General features: G+C 44.1%; 1 protein-coding gene across 6 annotated transcripts in view; it reads left to right on the top strand.

Annotated features, from left to right (window-relative positions):
• Positions 1–1,575: 1,575 nt before the first annotated feature.
• qkia (QKI, KH domain containing, RNA binding a) overlaps positions 1,576–22,478 on the top strand; it is a 73,434-nt gene continuing 52,531 nt past the window's right edge. For all 6 annotated transcript variants that reach the window (XM_070841671.1, XM_070841668.1, XM_070841672.1 and 3 more), the window contains exon 1: positions 1,576–2,008. In XM_070841671.1, coding sequence (XP_070697772.1) covers positions 1,864–2,008 — 145 coding nt within the window. In that variant the 5' untranslated portion in view covers positions 1,576–1,863. The remainder of the gene's footprint in view (positions 2,009–22,478) is intronic.

Below are 22,478 nucleotides of genomic sequence, written 5' to 3'. Positions count from 1 at the left end.
AACTTCTAAGTTTGCTTGCATGTTTAGTGTGGCACACAATATGTCTCGTGAGTTAATGATACATAGACACCATCTCAGTCTAATTAAGCCTGTCCAAAGGCATCACCAGATCTAGTTAGTTTTGTCTGATGGATTTATTGGACATGCTACGCCGATACTAAGAGTTTGGACTTAATTTACCTTCCTCTATACCAACACTGTGTCAACAAACTGCGGCTAGAAGGTCGTAGTGCAGCTGTTTGAGCATTCATGCACCCAGTGTGGAGACTACGTTTACAAAGACATGAGTGGGTGAGCAGTAAGTGGACAAATTGAATGAGGGCCAAGGTCAGGGCTCAGATTTAGCCGGGCCCCTCTCCGCCAACAGCTGTTTAAATCAAAACAGACCAGTTGCGGTTTATTTTCACACCAAGCAGGATGAAAGAAACCAGAGGTAGCTGGTCTGTGTGTGTTCCATTGATCAGGGATGTTAATCTTCGGGGGGATATGTAGAAAGGTCCTCTCAAGGACAGGACAATAAAAAGGCTTTATTGATTACTGGAATGTTGATCAATCGGTCCCAAGACAGATAACAAGATGTACAAGTACTTAGCGACAAAAGGCATCTGGTATCATATGGACTGCACAGGTTAATCTTTTTTTTTTTCATATTCTGGCTCTCTAAAATGAAGCCTACGCCTGATTCATAGCCTGGTCTTGGCAAGTGCTCTCCCACTATTATGCAGTGGGAAACTGAACACAATTCCAACCCACATATGAATATTCAAACCAGATCACTAGATTGGTAGACCTATGCACGCCATTGTGAAACCATAGAATTATTCCAGACCTTGTAAAATCTAAAGCTGCTGTGCTTCCAAGTATTCACTGGTAAGTAATTTTCACACTGGTTTGGCAACGTAAAGGGCCCCATGCTCTAGGGGGGAAATGGAAGGAACCAAAAAACACTTCGAACTGCCAGAAAAAGAGAAAAAAAACTTAATTTATTGAAGAAGCAGATCTTTTTTTAAAACAATATGAACTAACAAACAAAAGAGCTGAGCTACAGAGGGAATGGGGCCTGTGGGTGCTGATAAGTCAAAAGAATTAAATATAACAAAAATAGGACTCCTAACTCAGGATTCTTTAAAGGATTTAGCCTGCTGTCTAAAACAAAGAAAGATCAGCTGACTCCACTTTTCCCTCACAGCGTGACACTGCCTTGGGTGTTAAAAGTTATGAGACTATTGATGACAGCGCCATACTTTTTGAGGAACAAAAAAAATAATGTTGATGAAAGGTCATAACTGCTGTAGTGTCGCTATCAGCGAGGAGAGAAAGAAATAAGTAAGCGTGAGCTGTTCTGTGTTGACAACACTTCAGTGGCGTTATGTGCATTCCTGCGCACTACACGCCATTGGCTCGAATTCCTCTCCATCATTCCAGAACCCGCTACGCCCCGCCCCCTCGGCTCAGATCTGAGCGCTCATTGGTTCTCGGGCTAGTCCCATGGAATCCCCGCTGGCCAATGGCAGCAGAGGAGGACGGAGCCTTTCCGGTGGAACGGTCTCTCGCGCCTACAGTGGTAGAATCGAACGTCCCCGAGCGCACACGGCGTAGAGGAGAGAGCAGCGCGCGGGTCTCTGGGAGGAAGATAACGGTGTCTGATTTTCCCCCTCTGCTCTCAAACAACAAGAACAAACCAAACCTGAATTTTTAGGGGGGTTCACACAGTCTTCTCGTCTCAAGGAGGAGGGAAGCGAGGGATTGGAGCCGCAAGTTTTTTTTTTTCTTTTTCGGTTTTTTTTTTTAAATTCTCCTTTTTTCCCCCTAAAAGAGGATTCTGTGTTTCGCGGTGGTTTGTTCTTCGCTCTCGCCGCAAAGATGATGGTCGGAGAGGTCGAAGTGAAGGAGCGACCGAGGCCGAGTCCCGACTATTTGATGCAATTATTAAACGAGAAGAAGCTCATGACCAGTTTGCCGAATCTCTGCGGCATCTTCACACACCTGGAGAGGCTTCTCGACGAAGGTAAGCGCCAGTCCCGGAGCGACGGGAGGCAGAGACGCCGGGGAGAGGTGGAGGGGGTGGGGGGGTGGAAGCGTGACCACGGCGCAGTCCGGTGTCGGCTCGGCTCCGCTGGGCGTCCCTGCTGCAAAACGTCCTAGCACCGGCTACACCAACACTGCTGACCGTGGCAGGCGTAGTACTAACACTTACAACTTCCCCCTGAGTAACACCCCACCTCCTAAACGGGAGACACGGTGGTACCTGAGTGAGTTTAGACCACGGTGGGTTTGGGAGTTGTGTTGCTAGCGTCAGGCTCCCCCGGAGTTTGCTCCTGCACTCTTGACTTCGTGGTGACAAGACGAAAACTTTCTCTCACCTACTTAGAAAAACCAGAACCGACCACCAATGTCGGTGCATGAACAAAAATCGCTCACGGAGAAGTTTTGTGGCACACTTTAGCTTTATCAAAGCCGAATCTCTCTTAATTTAGACGGGGGGCCCGATTCCACATGTTCCACAGCAATTTAGCTTGTGTTAGCCACATTTTAAGCTAGCGAGCCTGGCTGAACTCTCTTGAAACAACGGCGTTAACTCAGCTACGCCTTTTTATATAAAGACTTCACCACTCAGTGGAGCTTTTCGGGTGAATGCCAGTAAGTAAAAGTTGACTTTCCCTCCTTGTTGGTGCTTCGGGGTCTGTGTTAGTTGTTGCCCAGCGGCCGAGCTTCAAAGCACGGAGGAATGTGTCTGCTTGTTGCCCAAACAATGGCCAGTGAGTTTCAGCTGGGGAGGGGGAGTCCACGAAGATTATTTCAGGCGTCTAACTTTTTCATTAAAAGAGGCTCCTCTTTGTTTGTCTCCCTCCACCTTCACACCACAACATTTGTCTTCAGACGAGGCTACGCTCCTGTCGATTATATTTCCTTCCCTTGCTGCAGCAGTCGTCGTGTTTTTTTTTTTTTTTTTTTGCCAGTCAAGCTTGCCCTACCACCAAAACTGCGTCGCCGTTTGTCCTCACGGGATTCATCTGTCTGCGTGTATTTTTCACGCGTTGTCACTTATCCTCGTACGAGCTGCTGGGCTGATGAACGAGGCTTATTCGGCGTTAATGTTGATAGTATCAATAACATAAGCTGGTCTAATCGGAAGGTTGGACCTATGGTTTATGTAACTGAGCTGGGGACACTAGAGAGCGCCACAGCCCCCCTAGCAGACCGTCCCCATGCCGTGTGCACTGTCGAACTGGACACCATGACACGAGGATGAATTAAGAATAACAGTCTGGCTGCTTCACGTGATGAAATGGGTGATTTCTTCATCGACAATACAGGATGCGTAGAGCCCTGCGGACCTCACAGTTTCTGTTGCATGGCTGGATGAGTAGGCTCAGGAGTATGTAGTTGCTAAACCGGTCTGCAAAGATTTTCTTGCTTCCTTGATGGGTGTAAACAAGACACTTTCCACGTCGAGAGTGGACTGTTTGCTCCCTATCCCTCTAGAAAAGTACATCAATGCACAAATAAATTTGTAAAACACTAAATAAGGTAAAAGAAATCAATACAAATACCCCTGAAGTTTAACTTTAGTGTTATTTTGTAGTAAATGCCCTCCAAATCTGAGGGTTGGATACCACACAACCGCATGACTGTCTATTTCAATATTATAGTACTTTTCAACTGAAGAAACTAGCAGGTTGAAGCCTGCAGAAATGTATGTAGTTAAGCACAAATCACTGTTTTGAGAAATAAGAGGGAAATTTTTCTTGGGTGCGATGACAGCACTCCACATGTATTTTTGCGACAATACTTCCCCATTAAAATCACGCCACATAGATGCCTAAATTCCAGAAGAGCCATTTGCTGTACTAGTGTGAGTTGGGAACGACGATGTTTTCACTGAGAGGAGAGTCAGGAAGCAGACCTGTTTTCTTTTTCACCCCCATGGTCATAGACGCTAACAATCATCTGAACAAGAAAGGAATCATGCACACAGTCTGTGCACAACTCAGCCGTGCAGCCGTTGGCACGCTGAGTGAACCCGTTGAAAGCAAGAAATTGTTCTTTAGCTTCTGTGTGCGCAACAGGGAATTTTTCTAATCTGGCGTTTAACACATTTTCCACTTATTGGCTTTTACTTTGTGAAGCAAACTAATAAAATAATCTGTTTGCAACCCTGATTGGCCTGAAGTGTTGTGCTGATAGGTATTTTAAAATGGGCCGTTAACCCAAGAAAAACACTACATTTAGCTCTGTCACATGAACATGAGGAAAGTTTGTTTTTCTGTGACTGCCTAAACCCTCTGCTGTTCAGAAGGAACATAACATCTCTAACAAAGCTGAGGTATTGAGTCAGGCTGTTTGTCTGGGGGTGAATTGTCTCATATTTTGTAAAAGGCGCGCCGTCACTTTTCTTTGTGGTTTTTCTGTGTTACCTGCTCATATAAACCACCAAAGCTGTGCATTAACTGTGGAGCTGAGGAGTACGAGGGGAAAGACATTGGTCACAGAGGAGATGCTCTGTGCTGAATTTGGCATAAGCAGTAAGTGCTTGAGTACATTCAAACACATGTAGCATGCATGGGCACATTATAAATACTGCAAAACTGCAAGTACTAATTTTGACCTGTGGGGATTTGCTGTCATATTCTTTGCTTCATTTAGAAAAATAAACTTGTCAGAAATAAAATAGTGGAACGGACTCGCTTGTCATTGTTTCTGAATAGGCTGTTCCAGCATATATTTCAGTCTTGCACCATATGGTTTTGAGGCTTTGAAGGAGCTGGTTTGTCCGGGGTTCAGAAGTCAATCCAGTCAGGCCGGACCGGTCTGACGCCTCTACACTGCGCTCGACTGATAGCAAATGGATAAAATGCCCCCCCCCCCCCGGTGTTCTAAGAAATCATGACCGGAACACTCACGGCTCTCAAGCTTCAGCCTGACTCCTCTGAAGCCACACAAGTCTGAGGTTTACAAGGGTTTCCACGGCACCAGCCCAAACTTTACCCCGCCGCCAAAAATTACGTGTGTGTGTGATGAAAGCCACCCGAGTGCAGAGGAGGCCTGTCTGACTGTCTGGTTCCTGTTAGGGCTGTTTGGTTTGCTTTCCCCATTTGGATTGGGCTGAAACTCTGATACGATATTCGGGGCCAGCCTCCTACCGCTCACTGTCCTGCACTGCTGTAATGTGACCCCACCCAGGTTAAAACTAAATGCACAATCCAGTCCGTGTGACTGTTATTAAACTTAAAAAAGTGAAGAAAACAAACAGCAACAGTGTTCAAAATAAAAGCCCTTCCCTTTGGCAGAGTACTCTTAGTAGTGTGCGTTATGTTCAGTGTAGCACAAGTGTTGACTTTAATGTGTTGCTTCAAGTGAACTTCACTGTTGCAGTTCTAGAGGCTTGGAAAAATATTTTTAATTGTTTTTTAATGGTTGTTTGAGGTTGATATTTGTGTGGAAAAAACTTGAATAATCATGAATGGAGTGTGTTTTTCCACTGTGGTCTTTGCCAGCTGTAAAGATAAACAGCACACTTGACTGTGACTTCCAGTCAGAGAGGGCAGACTACAGAAGAGAACGTTTAACTTGTGGTATTGTGGTGTAAATTACGTTTGATTTAAAAAGTTATTTCTTTAATGTGTGTGTGTGTGTGTGTGCACAGTTCTCTCTTCAGAGTGTGTTGCAGGTACAGGAAACTTCTCAGTCAGCTCTGTCATTTTCAAAACTGATGTCTTGTCAAGACTACAAGGAGAAAGCAGGTACTACATGAAAAGATAGGAGGTCAAAACATAACCAGTCAGTGTAGACTTTATAAAAAAAGAGAAAAAGTTAAAGGCTGTTCTAATCTGGCAACAAAGCCCCAGATGTCTTTTTCCTGAAGGATGAAAGTTAATAAAATTGCTGAAATTACGACAGCACGTATTGACATGTGATGGGGCATCTTAAATGTCATCCTTTGCAAAACTTAGTGCACCCTTTTAAAATACAAAAAAAAAGGAGTTTGCCGCTCTGACAGCTGCACATGTCTCCCTCACCCACCCAGTGTTTTGAGCATGTCTACACAGCTGCTTCCATGGTGGAAGAAAGCTGACACTGCCCTTGTGTGCGAAGACTGCGCCCACCCTGCTTTGGTAGTGCGGACGTCCCTGTTGTGTTCCCAATATGTGTCGAGTCCCTCAAGGTCACGCTGTCCGATTGACAGCTCCCCTTTGAAATCCCCTTGCGTTGCAGTTGTTCATCTCCCTGAGGTGACACCTGCTATGGAGGTTTTTTTTATTTCTCTTTACGATCTGCCAGCCAACAAGCTGCTTCAAATTGCTATATATTCTCTTGGCAGGAGGAGACAGCCCATATAACATCTAGAGATGTAGCCTAGTAGTGAAGTGCAGGCTCTGTGGCAAGGTAGCGGAGAATAGTCGGATTGATTGGAAATATTTATTCCAAGCTCCCCTTACCTTTCCTTACCGGCTCATTTTTAAGCTTTTTGTATAATAGATTAAATGGTCCGTTGTTCCATTGCTCGCTGTGTGGCAGAGCCACGTGGTGCATGTGCAGTTCTCTGTGTGCCATGATTTAACGGGACCCTCCCGAGAGAGCTGTCAGCATTCAGAGGACAAACTGTCTGCTGTCCACTGTGGTGTCTGCGTAGAGAACTGGTCCTTTGGGAGCAGCTGATCTTGATAAATGGGGGAATGTGTTTAGTTTCCTATCTGATGTCCCATATTTCTGTCAATCTGCATACGTGTTTCTTCCCCTTTTTTCTTTGTCTGTCTGTCTCAACATTGTACTCTCGCACTGTAGGTTGACCCTTGGCATTCCTCCGCTCAGGGCTAGACCTGCACTAACCTTTGACATGCAATCAATTTAGCAGCTAACAAGATTGAGCACCACCCACGGAGTAAGATACAGCTAAGAGGAGCTGTGAGGGAGCACAGAGACTGATGGGAAGAGAGAATTGGGGGTGTTAGGCCAGGACAGTTGTTGCAAGCAGAAACCTGTTAAATCTCCGCACCCCAACCCTTTCTCCTCTACCTCACGTTCTCTCCCAAAGCGCCACTTATAAGCTAGAATTTAATTAAGCAAGCCATTCGGTGAGCTGGTTTACGGAGTTGTTGCCACCAGTGAGAAAGCAGAATTGGAGGCTTTGTGCTGTTTTTCTGTCTTCCTCTTTCTTGCCCTCGTGCGGCCCCCCTCTCTCGGTCTCTCCTCCCTGGTAATAAATTAGGTGGTAGCATGAGTCTGACAGGGTGAGGGTGACACTGGGCAGGACCCAGCGTTGCCTTGCCCGTCTCCACTCTGACGCACCTCTGCATAGCAGCCTCCCTTTCCAGTAGCCCCACCACAGTGCCCATGTGAGCTTCAGTCCCAGTTCTGACTCCAACCTCCAACCCATGGTGCTCCCCTGGCCCCACTCCAGCCGCCCCCCAGCGGGCGCAGCATGATAAAGTCATCCAGCGACAGCTCCGGGCTCTTATCTCACACCACAATCCCGTGAGTGCTGGGGCCTCCTTATCGCTGCTGCCTCTGCCTGGCCTCCTGTCTCCGTGCCCTGCCCTGACTGCCTGGCCGACTATCTGGCTCACTGTCGCCAAAACTGAGTGTCTTCCCTTCTATTAGTGCCGGCATTGCTCGAGGCAGTTTATCTCTCAAGCCTTACAGCAGAGCAGTCATGTAAGAGTTAACAGTGAGTAAGGTAACCAGATGCACAGTGAATCTCACTGAAGGAATTTTACTGTGGTTTCTGTCAAAGCGAGAGCCATGGCCCCGTGTGTTTGTGTGTGTGTGCTAGATGATAACAAGCAGTGTAAAAGCAGAAGATGAATTAGGGGATGTTGTAATAATTATGTCACAACTGCCCCCTGACGACAACTTGTTCATTAAACTGGGTTGTTTACTCCTTGTTCTGAAACCAAGACTCCTCCTATTGCCCTTGACCCCAGTTGTGTCAGCTTTTACCAGTTTTTTGTTCCTCAGTTTTTTGCGTCTCATGCAAAAACATCTACGGGAAGTAACGCCCGGCTCAGACAGGAAGGGACCATGGGGAAGGCCAGTCTGTGGTTTGTTTTTCCTCCAGACGGACGGGAAGAACGGGGGTGGCTTTTTTTTTTGCTGTGGTGACAAGAGAAGCCTGCTCTTCTTTTGTCCTTTCCCATAGAGGTGGGTCTGCCCCCCAGCTTTCTTTTGACAAATTTAAATTGCATCATGAATCATAGCTACTTTCCCTCCACCGCACATTTGTGTGGATACTCACCACACCCATAAAATAAAATATTTCTTAGGTTAGATATACTTAGTCAGTGTGTGTGTGTGTGTGTGTGTGTGTGTGTATGGGCCCCACCCTGTAACATTCTTTGAGTGCTTCAAATAGCGCTCCCACCCCCCTCGCTCATAGTAGTCCCCTTCTTGCCTCGCTCTTCTTTTGTGTCTTCATTCCTAAGTCTCTGAACTGTGACAACAGATATAGTGTCGTACAATTAGGTTTTTCAGGAATCACAACAGCAACATTTGTCACGGTTTCCTGTTTCCTTCCCCATTTTTTTTTATCATAAAAAGGAGGTGAAAAAATGAGCTGAATGCTCACTCTGTTCCTCTCTAACTCGCCCACCCCTCTGCATTCATTTTCTCTCTCCTTTCAGAGGAGGAATGGCAACCGAGCGTTGGCAGCCAGCTCAGGAATTTTACCGGGAGCACAGTCAGAACACTTAACCTCCAGCCTGGTGTTTGTTTTCCCCACACACTCGCTCATAGTGTGCTTTAACTCCGCTTAATGCCCTCCACAGTGAGGCATAGGAACCTCTACTTTGCTTAAAATATCTAAAAATGTCGAATGCATAATTTGTCTGTAGTCTGTCAGAGTTTTTGCTTCGCAGCTGGAACTTGCAAGCTCCTTTCTACTTGAGTGAAAATATAAAATGTCCAGTAATGTTTTTTTTAAACCTTCTAATTTTGTGCCACAGTCTCACTGTTTACTTTGCAACACCCCCCTCCGTCATCCTTGTCCAAACCCTGTAGTGCAACAGGTTCACTAGCCCTGTCCTCCTTAGAAACACCCCAGTGGATCAGTCTGTCTGCGGTTTGCAGCCTTTGCCTTGGATTCTCACTAGCTACAGGCTGGGCGATAAATCAAAGATGAATAATTTACCTGTCCCTCAGCAGCCCGTGTTGTTTCTGTGAGGCTTGGCAAGAGCAGGCAGAGCTGCCATAACCTTCCCTAAGGGCCATAGAGAGTTAGGTGGCAACAGGGGTCGCAAGACTTCTCTCTCGCGCTCTGCCGTCAAATACGAAGCTCCGGGAATGCCAGCCTCAACCAGCCTGCCCCTCTGAATTTTTCGGTCCTTACCTGTCAAAAAATCCCTGTTATAGGCCGACTATTCACAGTACACTGTTGCTCTTCCCGCTCTGCTCTTTGATATTGTGCAAAGCACAGTGAGGTCCTCTGCCATTGTTTAGTCTACCCAATAATAGCTAAAAAGACACTGATACTGTAAACAAGCTTTCCAGCATCCAGTCTGCACTAGAGGAACTGTGATATTGTTTGGTCTGTCCTTAACATTTAGAGTTGTTTTTATGTTGAAGAAATGTTTTGGAAACAGCTATACTCCCACAATAAAGTTTCAGTTTGCCAACGATGCGTTGTTTGTAGTTTACCTAGTGCGGTTGTTGTTGGACTGACTTTGTATCTTGAATACAGATGATGTCTTGTTAAGAGGTTTGCTACGCTGCTTTTAGACGGCACTGTCCCTTTGGATTTCGCCGGTCTCGTTTTGAATGAAATTGACATTGTGTGAAAGTCTTTCTAGCATGTGTTGGGACACCTTGGGATAGCTTTTCAGCACCAAGGAGAACAAGTCTGTGCCAAAGTAGTTATTGTACACATCTAACTATGTATGTGTCTGTCTGTCTGTCTGTCTGTCTACATGTGTCTGTCCTTCGATTTTCTTGTCACCCACTCATCTGATCGGCTTCACACTTGGCAGGATTACTGCTGAGGTCTCAAGGAAGGACAGTGTTGAGTGTGAGCTCTTGAGATGAAGGGGTTCAAATTTATTAGTGGTGCATGATTACCACCAGAACATGAGCGTTTCTCAAAAGAGCTGCAAGCAGCCACAGCGATGGCTGAGAAATTGGCTTGTTTTGAAGGGGCACTGCACGTGTTGTTCCAAACAGCTGTAAGTATATGTTGGATGTTTGACATTGAGGTGGTAGCAGTAGTGATAATAGGTTATTTTGAATTTTGGACTTGCTTTATGCAGATATGTTAAATAAGCACAGTTTCTACTTTATTTTTAGGTGAGGTACCTGTGGTGCTTGCAGCAAGGGTATTTTAAAGACGGTTAAACACATGTCAAGTATGATGAGTGTAAAGCACAGCTGTAGGGGAAGGAGAGCAGCCTCAAAGCAATTATGCTGAAAGGCTTTCTGTAAGTACACTGAGCTTTGTGTTAGCATTCAACTTTGACATCTTGTTTTTTAAAGTTCATCTTACGCTGGAGTTATTTGGGTTCACTGTGTTTTTACCACCTGTGCCAGCCTGCTCTACTCTCAGTCGCCTATGTCACTGTGTATGGGCTTGCGAACGGATGCCATTGCTTAAGTCATCGGATCAGAAAGGGTCGTAAGTACTGGTATTACTTGAGTAGCAGCACTGCTCCCTGCTTGTATTGATGGAGTGTATGCTGATGTCTAGGAGGAAGTTTTCTGAGATTTTCAGAGGCACTCAGTCACCCACTGTATATTCACATAGGTTTTTAATCCACTGCCCTTCTACTCATTCAGCCATGCTTTGATTCCTTGAACATGGTCTTCTGTGTTTCACTGACACAGGCCCACATAGTGACAGTCTAGCCCAACTAGAATTACATGTGTTGCACAGTTGTCTGTTACGGTGGCTGGCTGCCCCACAGTCTTGTGCTGTAATGTAAAACATGATTTGCTTAGCATAATTTATGCCTATGTTCAGCACGTCCCAACCCAAAGTAGCAACACATGAATCAAGTCGTACAACTGGAAGTGAAGCAGTTCTGTCTCTGTTTTGTTTGTTTAGTGTTTGTCGCCGGTTGTCTGTGGTGAGGCTTAAGTCTGTCTGTCCTTATCAGTTCAGTGGCTGGGAGGAGATTACTGCGCAGAAACAATGGTTGGTTTTGTATGATTAGGCTTTAATTGGTGAAACAAAGAGCCTCTTTACCACCGTGTGTAACATAGGAAAGACTGGCATAAAAACCCACAGATAGCTGGCAGGAAAGAATGTGCTGTGTATATGAAAGGGTTAGTGAGCATGAGGCTCGTCCCTGCTCAGTTGATTGATTGTATTCACTGAAAGGAAAAAGGCGAGCAAGGCTGCCGAGAGTGAGGGGAGGATGGTGAATGTGATAAAGAACAGTGGGGGGAGACAGAGGATTCCTATGTGCTGTGAATGAGGTCATGTGGTTGGTTATGAGGAAGGTCACTGACCCCTCCCTCAGCTCCACACTCCACCCCTCTGTCTCTCCCTTCCTCCCCCTCAGCTAATGATACACAATGGCTTTTTGTATTCTAATGGACCAGACACACACACACACACACTCTGGGTCAGTCCTGCCAGTTCACATAGACGTATGCGCAAGTGTTGCCTGTGAATCAAGCCCAATACATTGCAGCGCATTTTTCACGTATGGCATTTGTCACTTGGTTTATTGCCGTAGCTGACTGTACAGTGCTGAATGTACTGTTCTCAAAGCTGCTGAGTGATGCAGTTCACGCAACCCAAGACCCTCCCATCTTCCCATCTACACTGTTGCTCTCACAGTTGAATGATGATGGTGGAGAAAGTCTCTGTAGTCTTTTTCATATTTTTTCTTGTCAAAAAAAGAAACCTCCATGAAGCATACAGTTTTACTTGACTTCATTTTTGTTGTTGTGGCTGCAGTGTGGCAAGGAGGGTATCTCCTCTGAATTGGTAGAGTTCATGGACAGCAGCAGCTTTTTTCGGTTCATCCTGTAACTATCCTCTTTTCCAAGATACAGGGATGCCACAGTACAAACATGCATTGTTGTCTCGATGTTGATGACTGGCATAGAAATGGACCATCAATGTCAATTCACAGTAACTTATGTTTGCAGAGGCAGTTTTTTCTGCCTCAGGTCACACAACTGCTAATTGGGCTTACAAATGTTATCTTTTTTTTTTTTATTTCAAAAAGCTGGCACAGTTGAACTTGATGCTGCCCCAGTACACTTAAGCCTTACCTTCCTCCCCGTCAGCCAGTGTCATTACATAGGAATGTTGATCATAAAAGACTTACAAGGTGTTGCTTTATTGTCGTCTTGGATAAAATTACAGCTGCCCCTGTCTGTCTGGTGCATATATTTTCTGATGGGACATTCCAGGACAAGCTCACTGACATGAAGTGCAGTGATTTTTGAGCGATGGAGTCATTGACTAAATTTGTAATTAAACTTTGAGTATTTGATCGTATATATGTTTGTAATCACCTGCACTGTGTAGGTGAAGTAAGTTTATTTTCCTTAGTGGTCCTCTAGGGAAAGGCAGCTGGGGATGGACGGTGTGTGGACACAGCAGGGGAGACAGGTGTGGGCATGAGCAAGGTGTCAAGGTGCCAGCTGTTGTTGACACCGCAAGGTGAAGAATAGTCTGCCAGGAGATGGACTTGTCTCTCCGTGTCCCCTCCAATCCTTCTCTCCCCTTCCCTGTTCCACCCTCTCCTCTCCCCTACTCTGCTTTCTTGGAGAGTGTTTGTCTGACACGAGTTTAGGGTGTTTGTGATGGGAGCTTTTCCTGCAACCTTATTTTTATTGAGTGTCTGACACTTTCGATGAACCAGACCTTGGTTTTATCTCCCCGCCTCCTCCCTCATCACCATGTAGAAAATCCTGCTCTCCCTGCCTGCACCCCAGATGCACAAACACATATACAGCTTGCTCTACTCTCTCCCTCCTATCTCATCCTCTATGTCTTAAACATGCCCATGCATCCTTCGCATTTGTTTATGTTAAATTGCCTTCCATAGCTGTCAGTGTTTTCCAAAGGAGAAAATCAGTATCTGTTCTCCCAAGGGAATGACTAATTTTTCCTGGCTTTGTCTTTTTGCCTGCTTATTTTAGAAGAGTGACTCTACATTTCCCATCACCCTCTTTCCCCCTCTGTCTTTGTGTTCTCTCCTCTCATCTTCTGTTTCTCCACATTTCTCCTCACCCGCTCTCTTCCATCCATTTGTTTTCTCCTTTTCAGCTTCCCGCTCTACTCGTATGTGAGTATGTGTGGCAAAAATCCAGCCCTGGGGCTACATTGCCTCTTTCATGTGAGGACCAGTGGTGACATTAAAGGCCTGCTACGTGGTCTGTCGGTTTGCATCAGCCGCGCTCTAGGACCCGAGTATGCGCTTGGCTCTCCATTCACTCATCATTAAAATGTTGGTTGGTACAACATGCCTGCACCCGCTGGCTGTAATTGTGCACATGTATATGCACATGCAGATTTGTTAATCCCTCACACCCAAACGCTTTGAGGCAGATCGATGTTTAAAGGCTTAAGCATAGTGGAAGCCTGGTTTATGACAGTCGAGTCAGTGATTCTCCCTCTCCTCCCGTATGACACTCTGACCCAGTTGTTACATCCCCTCCAACATCTTTGTTTTTTTCTAAATGCTTTAAATGGTACATTCAACATGACTTGGCAGACAAAACAGATCAAACGGTTGATCTCGAGGACCAGACAACTAGACCAAACACACAGCCAAAGAGCAGCTCCTCTGATGATCTGCAGACAGAAGGGAGTAGGTCACAGGGAGTCTTTCCCTCTTCTTTTCATTGTCAATCTTAATATTGGGAAGTGCGTCAGACACCAAGAGAGCTTTTCAGCATCTCTAAACAGTGCCAGGTCTGTTTGTACTTCATAGCGTGTACCACTTTGACATACGACTACCAACACTTGCACACAATCTGTCCTTGGATACTTGGCCCAGAACAATTGAGGTTTTTGGCAGAGGACCATGCACATCCATCCAGATATTTAACACATTTCTTGTACATCTAATTTGTATTTTCCATGAGTAGGCGTTTGAAGTGGTAAGTTTCAGTTCCTGGAGAAGTGGTACGTCAGGCTGTGAAAACAATGAAGAGCTGGCACAAAGACACAGCAACAGCTGTGATGTGAGGCTGTGTGTTGTCACACCCAGGATCAGCGACTGAGTGGCTGTTGGACTTGAACTTAAGATGGTAGCTACAAGCCCCAGCAGGCCCTGGGCCTGGGGATGAAACATCATCTGAGACACACAAACACACACACACACTTTGTGATGTAACCTGTTTGTTCTGTGTTCATGTCCTACCCAGGGTTTTTCTGCATAGAGAATTCAAATTCTGCATCGTATTAAATGCATTACTGCCACCTGTAGTAATTGCAACAACAAAATCACTTAAGGTGTACATAGCCAATATAGTAAGATAACACACTAGCTAATTAGCAGTGGCCACTAAAACAAAAAATCATAATTTGTTATTACTAAGAAAAAGCACTAGTGTTACAGATCAGCTATTAACTGGTGACTTTTGTCCAAACGTGGTAGGTACTTGTGGTGATGGGATAGAGTGCACTATATTGAGTGCATCAGTCTTTGACAAAACTATTTTAGAGAGAAAGTTTGACTCAATGTTATGGCCACTTTAGAAGATTTTACTCTGGTGCAGTTCAATTGTTTGTGTTTTAAAAAGGGAAGATGAAGATGAGCTCTCATTAATGCTTTGTTGTTTCTTTCATTAAAATGCAATCTACTACAGCGAGAACACAAACGACAGTACGTTAAGCAACCATTGAGTTGAATGATTCCTCTATGTGGTACACTCTTATCAACAGCTGAATATGATAACATTCATAAAACATTATTGCAGGGCTGATGTATTTTATTGCATCAGATTATAACAATATACTCTTTGCACTGTTTATTTTATCCTGAGTGCATTTATCTAGTTAAACAGTTAAACTGTGCATGTATTAACAACATATCACTGTTTTTCAATGACAGTGTTTCAGATGATTCAATTATAGCTGTGCTGCCTAGATAAGGTACGGCAGATGGGCCCCTGCACTTGATCTGCCCTTTAACATCCCTTTTGAATAAATCAAGTATCAGTAGGTGACGAGGTGTCTGAGTTACCACATTTATCCAGTTTTGATCCAGGAAAACCCCCCTTGCAGTAGGCCAGTGTTCAGCTTCAGTTTTGCTATTTGTGCCGATGATGAGACCGTGCATGTCTAACTGTCTGTCACAGAAAACAGAACTGAAGATTGATAGCTAATGAAACGTACTTGAAGGCAGTTGTCACTCTGTTTGCTTCTGTCTCTGTTTTGTGGTATCAAAGCGCTCTTGTTGTAATCAAGTGACCTCATTCCCTGATAATGAAAGGGGGAGAGGAATGTGGTTGTTCCTCATTCTGTCACTCCCTCACCTACCAAACACACATTAAATAAAGAGATTGTTTTCAACCTGTTTGTTGACATTCTCGATACTACACTTCTGGCAGGCTCCTGCTGCTCCCATCTGTTCCTCGCCAAAAAACGCTGGAGTTACATGTGATGTAAGGATTTGCCGATGGTTTACTGCTGAAGTGCAGCCCCGGTGTTATCTTTCCTCTGTGTTACTATTTGGCAGTGTTTAACTTTGATGAAAACAACCATCTGAATGTTACCATCTCCCATTTATTTAAGTCAATTCATTTTGACCATTCAGTTATCTGTAGGTAGACGTTACAATCCCACCGAAAGCACTGTGCTTTCTGAAGCATTATGAAGCACGAGTAAATTATCCCTTTGGATCAGAGGACAAAGACAGAGGTTAGATCACGTAGAGACATAATGTCAAATCTTTTTTTTGAACTGATAGTGGGGAGTATGACAAATTGTCCTCCCTCCTTCCCTCCCTCCCATCTTCCCCATTGGTTGTCGCCACTGTGGTCTCCTTAGTTACAGGGGTGGGGACAGGAAGCACACTGCTTGTTATCTTCTCCAGTCACATTGACAGTCAGAGCCTTTCCTTCCTCCCTCTTCCTCTCTTGTTTCCTCTCCTGACAGCTGGACCTTTCCTGCCATTGTTGCATGACGGAGGGGGCAGATGTGTGTAAGGGTAGACACAGCCAAGATGTGTTCAATAGATTAATAATGCTTTGTACATTTAGATACTCCGACTGGTCGTCTGTAGTTTAAGAGCAATTATTTTGCCTAACTCGTTGCTCACTTTTCAAGGCATAGTCTTTCTTTCTCTCCCAACAATAGACTGTCTGTTTACTCGCAGGAAACGTCAATCTTTCCGTCCATGTAGTGCGCAAAGGAAAGGGATACCCCCTTTTCACAGGCCAGAGGAAATGGTTCCAGGGCAACAGTCAACACAAAAAAGGGCAGGAGGACAGCTCCTCTAATCCACAGACAAACACCCCATCAGCATGCATCCTGACTCTTCATCCTGTTATTCTTCTAATTCCTTATCTCGTATTCTCACATCTTGTTGCGCTCACAACATGCATCCTGTGCTTCATCTTACATAGTGCCCCCCCCCCGCTCCCGCAACCCTGCATTGTCGTGGGTTGCTTATGCTGTGAATGCCTGGGGCCTCAGTGGATAAATCGGTTGTGTTTCTAGCTGCCTAAGTTGTGTGTGTACATCCACCGAAACACTGAAAGTAGAGTTAAATGGGTTAAAGCAGAGTGAGAGGGATTCGTCAGTAGCACCGTGCAGCACGGCTCAAGTCTTGCTTTTGTTTGCCTGCTTGATTTCACTGGCAGGTAAAGTCTGTGAAATTAGTTCCCACGAGATGCAGAAGAACCAACAATCTGTTTAGCTGGTTGTGCGCATGCTTTGTTCATGCTTTGAGGGTGCGTTTGTGTTCAAGCTAATTAATCTGCCCATTTTGACTGCTCCTGTCATAAATACCCCTTTTTAGTATGCACAGAACCACACAGATACAGGTTATGTCTCATGGAAGTAGAGGGTGGGCTTCTTCCTGGTGTTGTGTCTTAGTTGAGGCAGACTTTTTTTTTTACCAAGTTTGTCCTCCCAAATTTGTGAAATAATTTCCAGCTCATGAGACCTCTTTCTCTCTCTCTCTCTCTCTCTCTCTTTTTAAAGCCAGCCTGTTAAATGACTATTGCTGTGGCTTCCAATTTAACGCTACATATCGCTCCCCCTTTTAGATGGCAAAAGCAGCAGTAAAATAGCCTATCTTTGCTTGGTATTTCAGAAGGAGCCTGAGTCTGCATTTGTGTGCATTAAGTTGGCTGTTTCAGCTGAGCTAGGGCATTGGGCTGCTTTAAAAGGTGAACCGAGGAGAGAGGAGGTATTAGCACAGAAGTCGAGCTTCTGCTCTACTGGATCAGAATATTTTCACAATCGCTGAATAATTAGCGATATTATAAAAGTACCCTGAGAAGGAGCTTTAAGCATTCTGTTAACTACCACACTTAAACTCCCCCGGTGCTTCCTGCAAGGGAATTGTATTTGTGCGATTGTGTGAAGGAAAGAAAACAGTTTCTGTAGCTTTCTGCCTTGCTCACTTGCCTTGGGGTACCTCCCTCAAGTTTAAGTGTGTTTGAGTGTGCATGCACTCACAAGGTTCACCCCAGGATCTTGTAGAAAGTTCCCCCACACAGAGAGTAATGAACGTTGGCCCCTTGCGGCAACCATTAAGAGTAAGCCATTATGGTTCAGTATTGAGCCAGCCCTCCCTGCCAGTTTCACCTCATTCTTTGGTAGACCCCACTGAGTGCACAAAAACTGGCAGTCCTATGGCTCATTGAGCTGCCCCCCCACCAGCACACAGCCCCATAAAGCAGTTCCACATCATCAAATGTGATGATCCTTTGTTCTAATTTTAGTCTGAGGTCTTAATAGCTCAGTAGATAGTGTCTGAACCTCTCATGAACTGACAAGTCTGGCATCGGGAGAGTGAGGAGGATAAGATTTTAGAATTTGCTACAACTTTATGAATCCTTTAAATTATATACCAAGTGAAGCTAAATGTGAGACACACGTCTGAGAAAGTGATGCTACTTTTCTTTTTTTAGTACCAAACCATGGGGTCGATCTATAAACATTAAATTACATTTGGAAATCCCAATAAATAATTGTTCTTCTATTAGCAATAACCACACTCCTTTCTTTTGCCTGCCTTTGTTCCTCTGCCAATCGGTTTATTACACTGAATGAATGATAACTCTGACGTAACAGTGTAGGAGTTCAAGAGAGGGATCAATATTCTTAACATCATGAAAATGTAGTGCCAAAAACGGCAAATAAAAAAGAAATGAGTTAATAAAGTGGTCACATTTTTAACTTGGAATTTTTTTAATAAAATGCAGTAAAAACCCAGCAATAATGACCTGTCAGTCTTTATACTTCTATTTTACCATTTCAAAGACAGCTGGCATTAAGCAGTGGATGAAGCCTTTTGGCAACTTCCGAGTAAACAGCTCTAGTATTCACCATTCTGCCATTTCATTTTTCTGTCACACACTAACACTCTGGGAAGCTGCCAGGTTTGACACCAGCTCAAGATTTTCTCTGACTGTTAGCATTTTTAAGACTGCATTTGTAGTTTCACCATCTAAGGACATCTTCTGTATTTCTTGGCCTCTTGACAGTTGATTAATGACCATGTCTCATTGATTATCTTCATCTCAAAATTGGCATCACAAGGCCCTCTCAAGCCTGTTACTTGGCCTACTTTTGAGTCCTGTTTTCCAGGGCAATTGCTGCACCTGTTCATCTGTCACCGCTGGTGCTTGAGTTGTCAAGTGGCAGTAGTCGACCTAGCCAAACGGCAACTTTTGTTTTTCAAGTGCTGTTTGCTGTTGTGCAAAGATATAAACATTTTGTCAAATGTCAGATAACCCAACTTTTTCAAATCTAATTTTTTTTCTACAGGCGAATATGGTATTTTTGGACAGGAAAAGACGTACCCTTTGCTTCCCAGTGTACTGCGTCCCTTTTGTCCCACTCTATTGCTATTTCTGCTGCTTTCCTTGCCTTCCCTCAGCTCTGCCTTTCCTTTGGCCCGTCTCTCCTTGTCTGCAGTGTCTGTTTGCTTTGTTTAATCACCAAACTAACGTGCTATGACACGTTCCTATAGCGCACCGTCACCGCTGCTGCCAGCAGCCACAGAAAGCCACATTCAGCTTGGCACCTCTTCCCCTTCCTGCATGTAGTCACAGTGACAGCCCCAGAAAACATTGCGTTTGCCACCGGTTATGATTAATGGCTTTGCTGATTGCTGTTCTTGGCCATCACCACACCTACAGATTCTGCTTTTAGCATACATATTCTCAGGGGTTCAGCCAGAATAGAGGAGGAGATAAACTGTGTGTCCAACACCTCAATGTCTCTGATTTAATTAGAAATGTATGGATGTTTTCAACTCCTGGCTTAATTTTATGGATCAATGTTATTTCAATGTTAAAGGGGATTTCAACAAGCTAAAATGAAGTCCTGTGCTTTTTTTTTTTTGTAGGCGTAGCCCAACAATACATAGTTTTACTTTACACTGAATTACAGTTTTTCATTTTTATATCAAAATATCATTCATGTGTGACATTCATAGTTTTAATAACTCTGATGTGACCCATTTATCTTTGCTTTATATCAACTAAACATTTGTGGCACCGGTTGCCATGACTGATGGTCATCATGGTGAAATAATTTAATTAGTGAGAGTGGAGATAGTGTCGGGCCGATGTGTAATAAATGTGCAATCTGCGTTTTCTTTTTGTCAGTAGGCTAAATGTGTGGCAGTGGCCAGTAAAGCAAGGTAGAGGACAGATGTAGCACTATTTCTTGCTTGTTTCCTGGCGTATCGGTTAAGCAGATTCTTCTCTAAGGCAGTTTCCCTCCTCCTTCCATGTGGAGTGTTATTTCTGTGGGTTCACTGTCTTGGGAGAGCCTTGCCTACAAACACACAAAAGCTCATTACCTCATGTGCGTGGGTGTTTCAATGTTTAGTTTCGTGTTTGTTTTTGTATGTATTCTATTTACTTAAATTTGTGTCATGGCGCACACACTCCTGTGCATTGTTGAGCATAGCTAGATGCTGTGTGTGTGTGTGTTTGTGTTCAGGCAGCTTCAGCTCATTATTGATGACCAGAAAGCGGAACGTGCTGCTCTCGGGGAGGTAGTTGGTTGAGATGTAAACTTGTATGTGTATATTCGTCAACTTCGTATGTATATAGTTTCTGCAATTTCTGCACCATAGTGTGTCCCTTTAAAAAGAGATTGTGTTACTGTAAGTGCGTGTCAGCATTTTATCAGTGTAGAAATGCATCAACCGTGCGCTCTCAATTCAAATGAAAGCACAGTTTCTCTGTATCTTGGCTTGCAGTTTACCCATGAGATGAGTAAGCATGTGTGTTTGGGAGTATTTTTCTGTAATTTAATTTTTTATTTTTTTTACCTGGCACAGGGAGGAGAGAATCCAGAAACCTTGTTACACCACTCGTTTATTTAGTGGCCTATCTACTTAAAGACCTGACGCTGGAGCTTTTTACCCAGCCTGCCTTAGGAGAATCTCTGACACACAACATAAATCTCTGCCTCTGGCTGCCAGCAAACCGCGCCGTCATTTCTGTCTAGAGCCATTTAGACCCCTCAGCCTGTGGGGGCCTGCGCTGATATCCACATCACGTCAGGGTTCAGGAACTGTGTGGATGAGTCACTGTAAAGTAAAGCTGAGATGTATTTTTCAGTGCCACAGTGGTATTATGACTTTGATAGTTGAAATATATTGTGAGAACATTAACAAAGTTAAATTTAAGGACTCAGTTGATGCTTTTCCAAGTCAGACTCATAATACTCACCTGCCATGTAAACACTGGGAAATTCGTGGTGCCCTAAACTGTGTATTCCTCCTGTCCGTATGGGCTGTGAAATGATCCTCATTAGTGCAACTTCATGGAAGAGACAGGCGACAAAATCCTCTTATCGTTTGTACCAAATTGCCACTATGTGCCAACATTTAGCCAAAGCCAATATGAGCTTCAGCAGTCTGGGTGGTCAAATCAAGTGTGTATCTTGCAAAATTTTCCGTTTGTTACTATCCCTCTGCTACACCTCAGCAAGGGATTTTTGTGCTCAGAAGACATATATTTGGAAGTTACTCAGTAAGTAATCTATTGAAAATAAAAGACAGTATATCTGTTTTGCTCCAGCGTAATAATGAAATTATTCAGATATGAATGAACATTATCAGGGAGACTTTTCTATGACTGAGTAAAGTCACACATGCACAGTGATAAATACTCTCTTCTCTCTCTGAATCTGTTGAAAGAGGCTGCTTGGATGCCACGGGGAGAACGACCTACACAACAGTGTGTGCTAGACTACTGGAAGTAACAGACGCATGAGTTGGTGTGTCTGATGCAGCCATTTCTAAACAGAACATTGCCTTAGTTGGGCTGAAAAAACGTTGATGCACAGTTCGCATGTTATCATGTTTGCGCACTCCTCAGAATCTACAAAACCGAACGGAGCATCTTGTGCTGAACATTATGTGATTAGCATGTGTACTGTCACTCTCCTACCATAACACTCCATTATATTATATTTGGTGTCTGGGAAATTGTAAACAATGGCAACTTACATTCTGACCATCTGGCTACAGGAGGTTGACATGAAAGTTCAGTGATACAAATGTTCCCTAATGCAGACTAAGGACAGTATATTTCAAACTTAAACCTGGTGTTTTCCTAGTAAAATGGAAACACATATGCTAAGTACGCTGATAATGCAGCAAACTCATTAACAGTGTCGAAATAGCTTGTGTATGAACATCAAAGGATTGTGCAGTGTAGGCCTACTGTTAAATCATAGATTGGGAAGTAAAAATAAGACAGAAGCATAAGGAAACATTTTTTTTCCTTCACAAAGAGGGAGGGGAGAGAGAGAGAGGCAGCTGCGAGTTGACGATAAGACCCAGAAATGCATACGTTTTCATGGCTCAGTCACCCCCACCAATGCACACTATACTACTGCTCTCTCCCTTAAAAGAAACCTCCGTCTTTCATATGCTTGGCCTGCCAAACCCCTAAACTGTTGAAGTGGAGTGTCGTCTTGGATAAAGTCGTCTGTGCTGTGAATAAAGGGCAGGAATGCATTAAACGCCCAAATCCTTTAGCTTGCAACGGTTACCCAGGCTTTGTGATTGCTAAAGTGCGCAGCTTTAAAGTGAAAAGGCTTGTTCCTCGCCTGAGCCTTGTTTCACTCAGTGCCGGCACATTTAGGTGTATCTGTGATTGCTGTAGTATTTTTTTATTTTATTTCATTTTTTTGACAACTGACATTCTTTATATCTATATTTACCTCATCTTCCTAGTGTGTTTTTTCTCTCACCTGTGTAAATGATGAATTGACCGTGCATGTGCAACCCGTAAAAGATGGAATGATTTTGAACACTAGAAGTTTTTGATCTGAAATCTGCCTAAACAAGGAGGACTCATTCAGTGTCTCTGCAGAGCAAAAC

This window comes from Pempheris klunzingeri, chromosome 13 (genome assembly GCF_042242105.1).
Source record: "Pempheris klunzingeri isolate RE-2024b chromosome 13, fPemKlu1.hap1, whole genome shotgun sequence".
In the NCBI taxonomy this organism is placed as follows: Eukaryota; Metazoa; Chordata; class Actinopteri; order Acropomatiformes; family Pempheridae; genus Pempheris; species Pempheris klunzingeri.
This window is presented reverse-complemented; position numbering and strand designations above follow the sequence as displayed.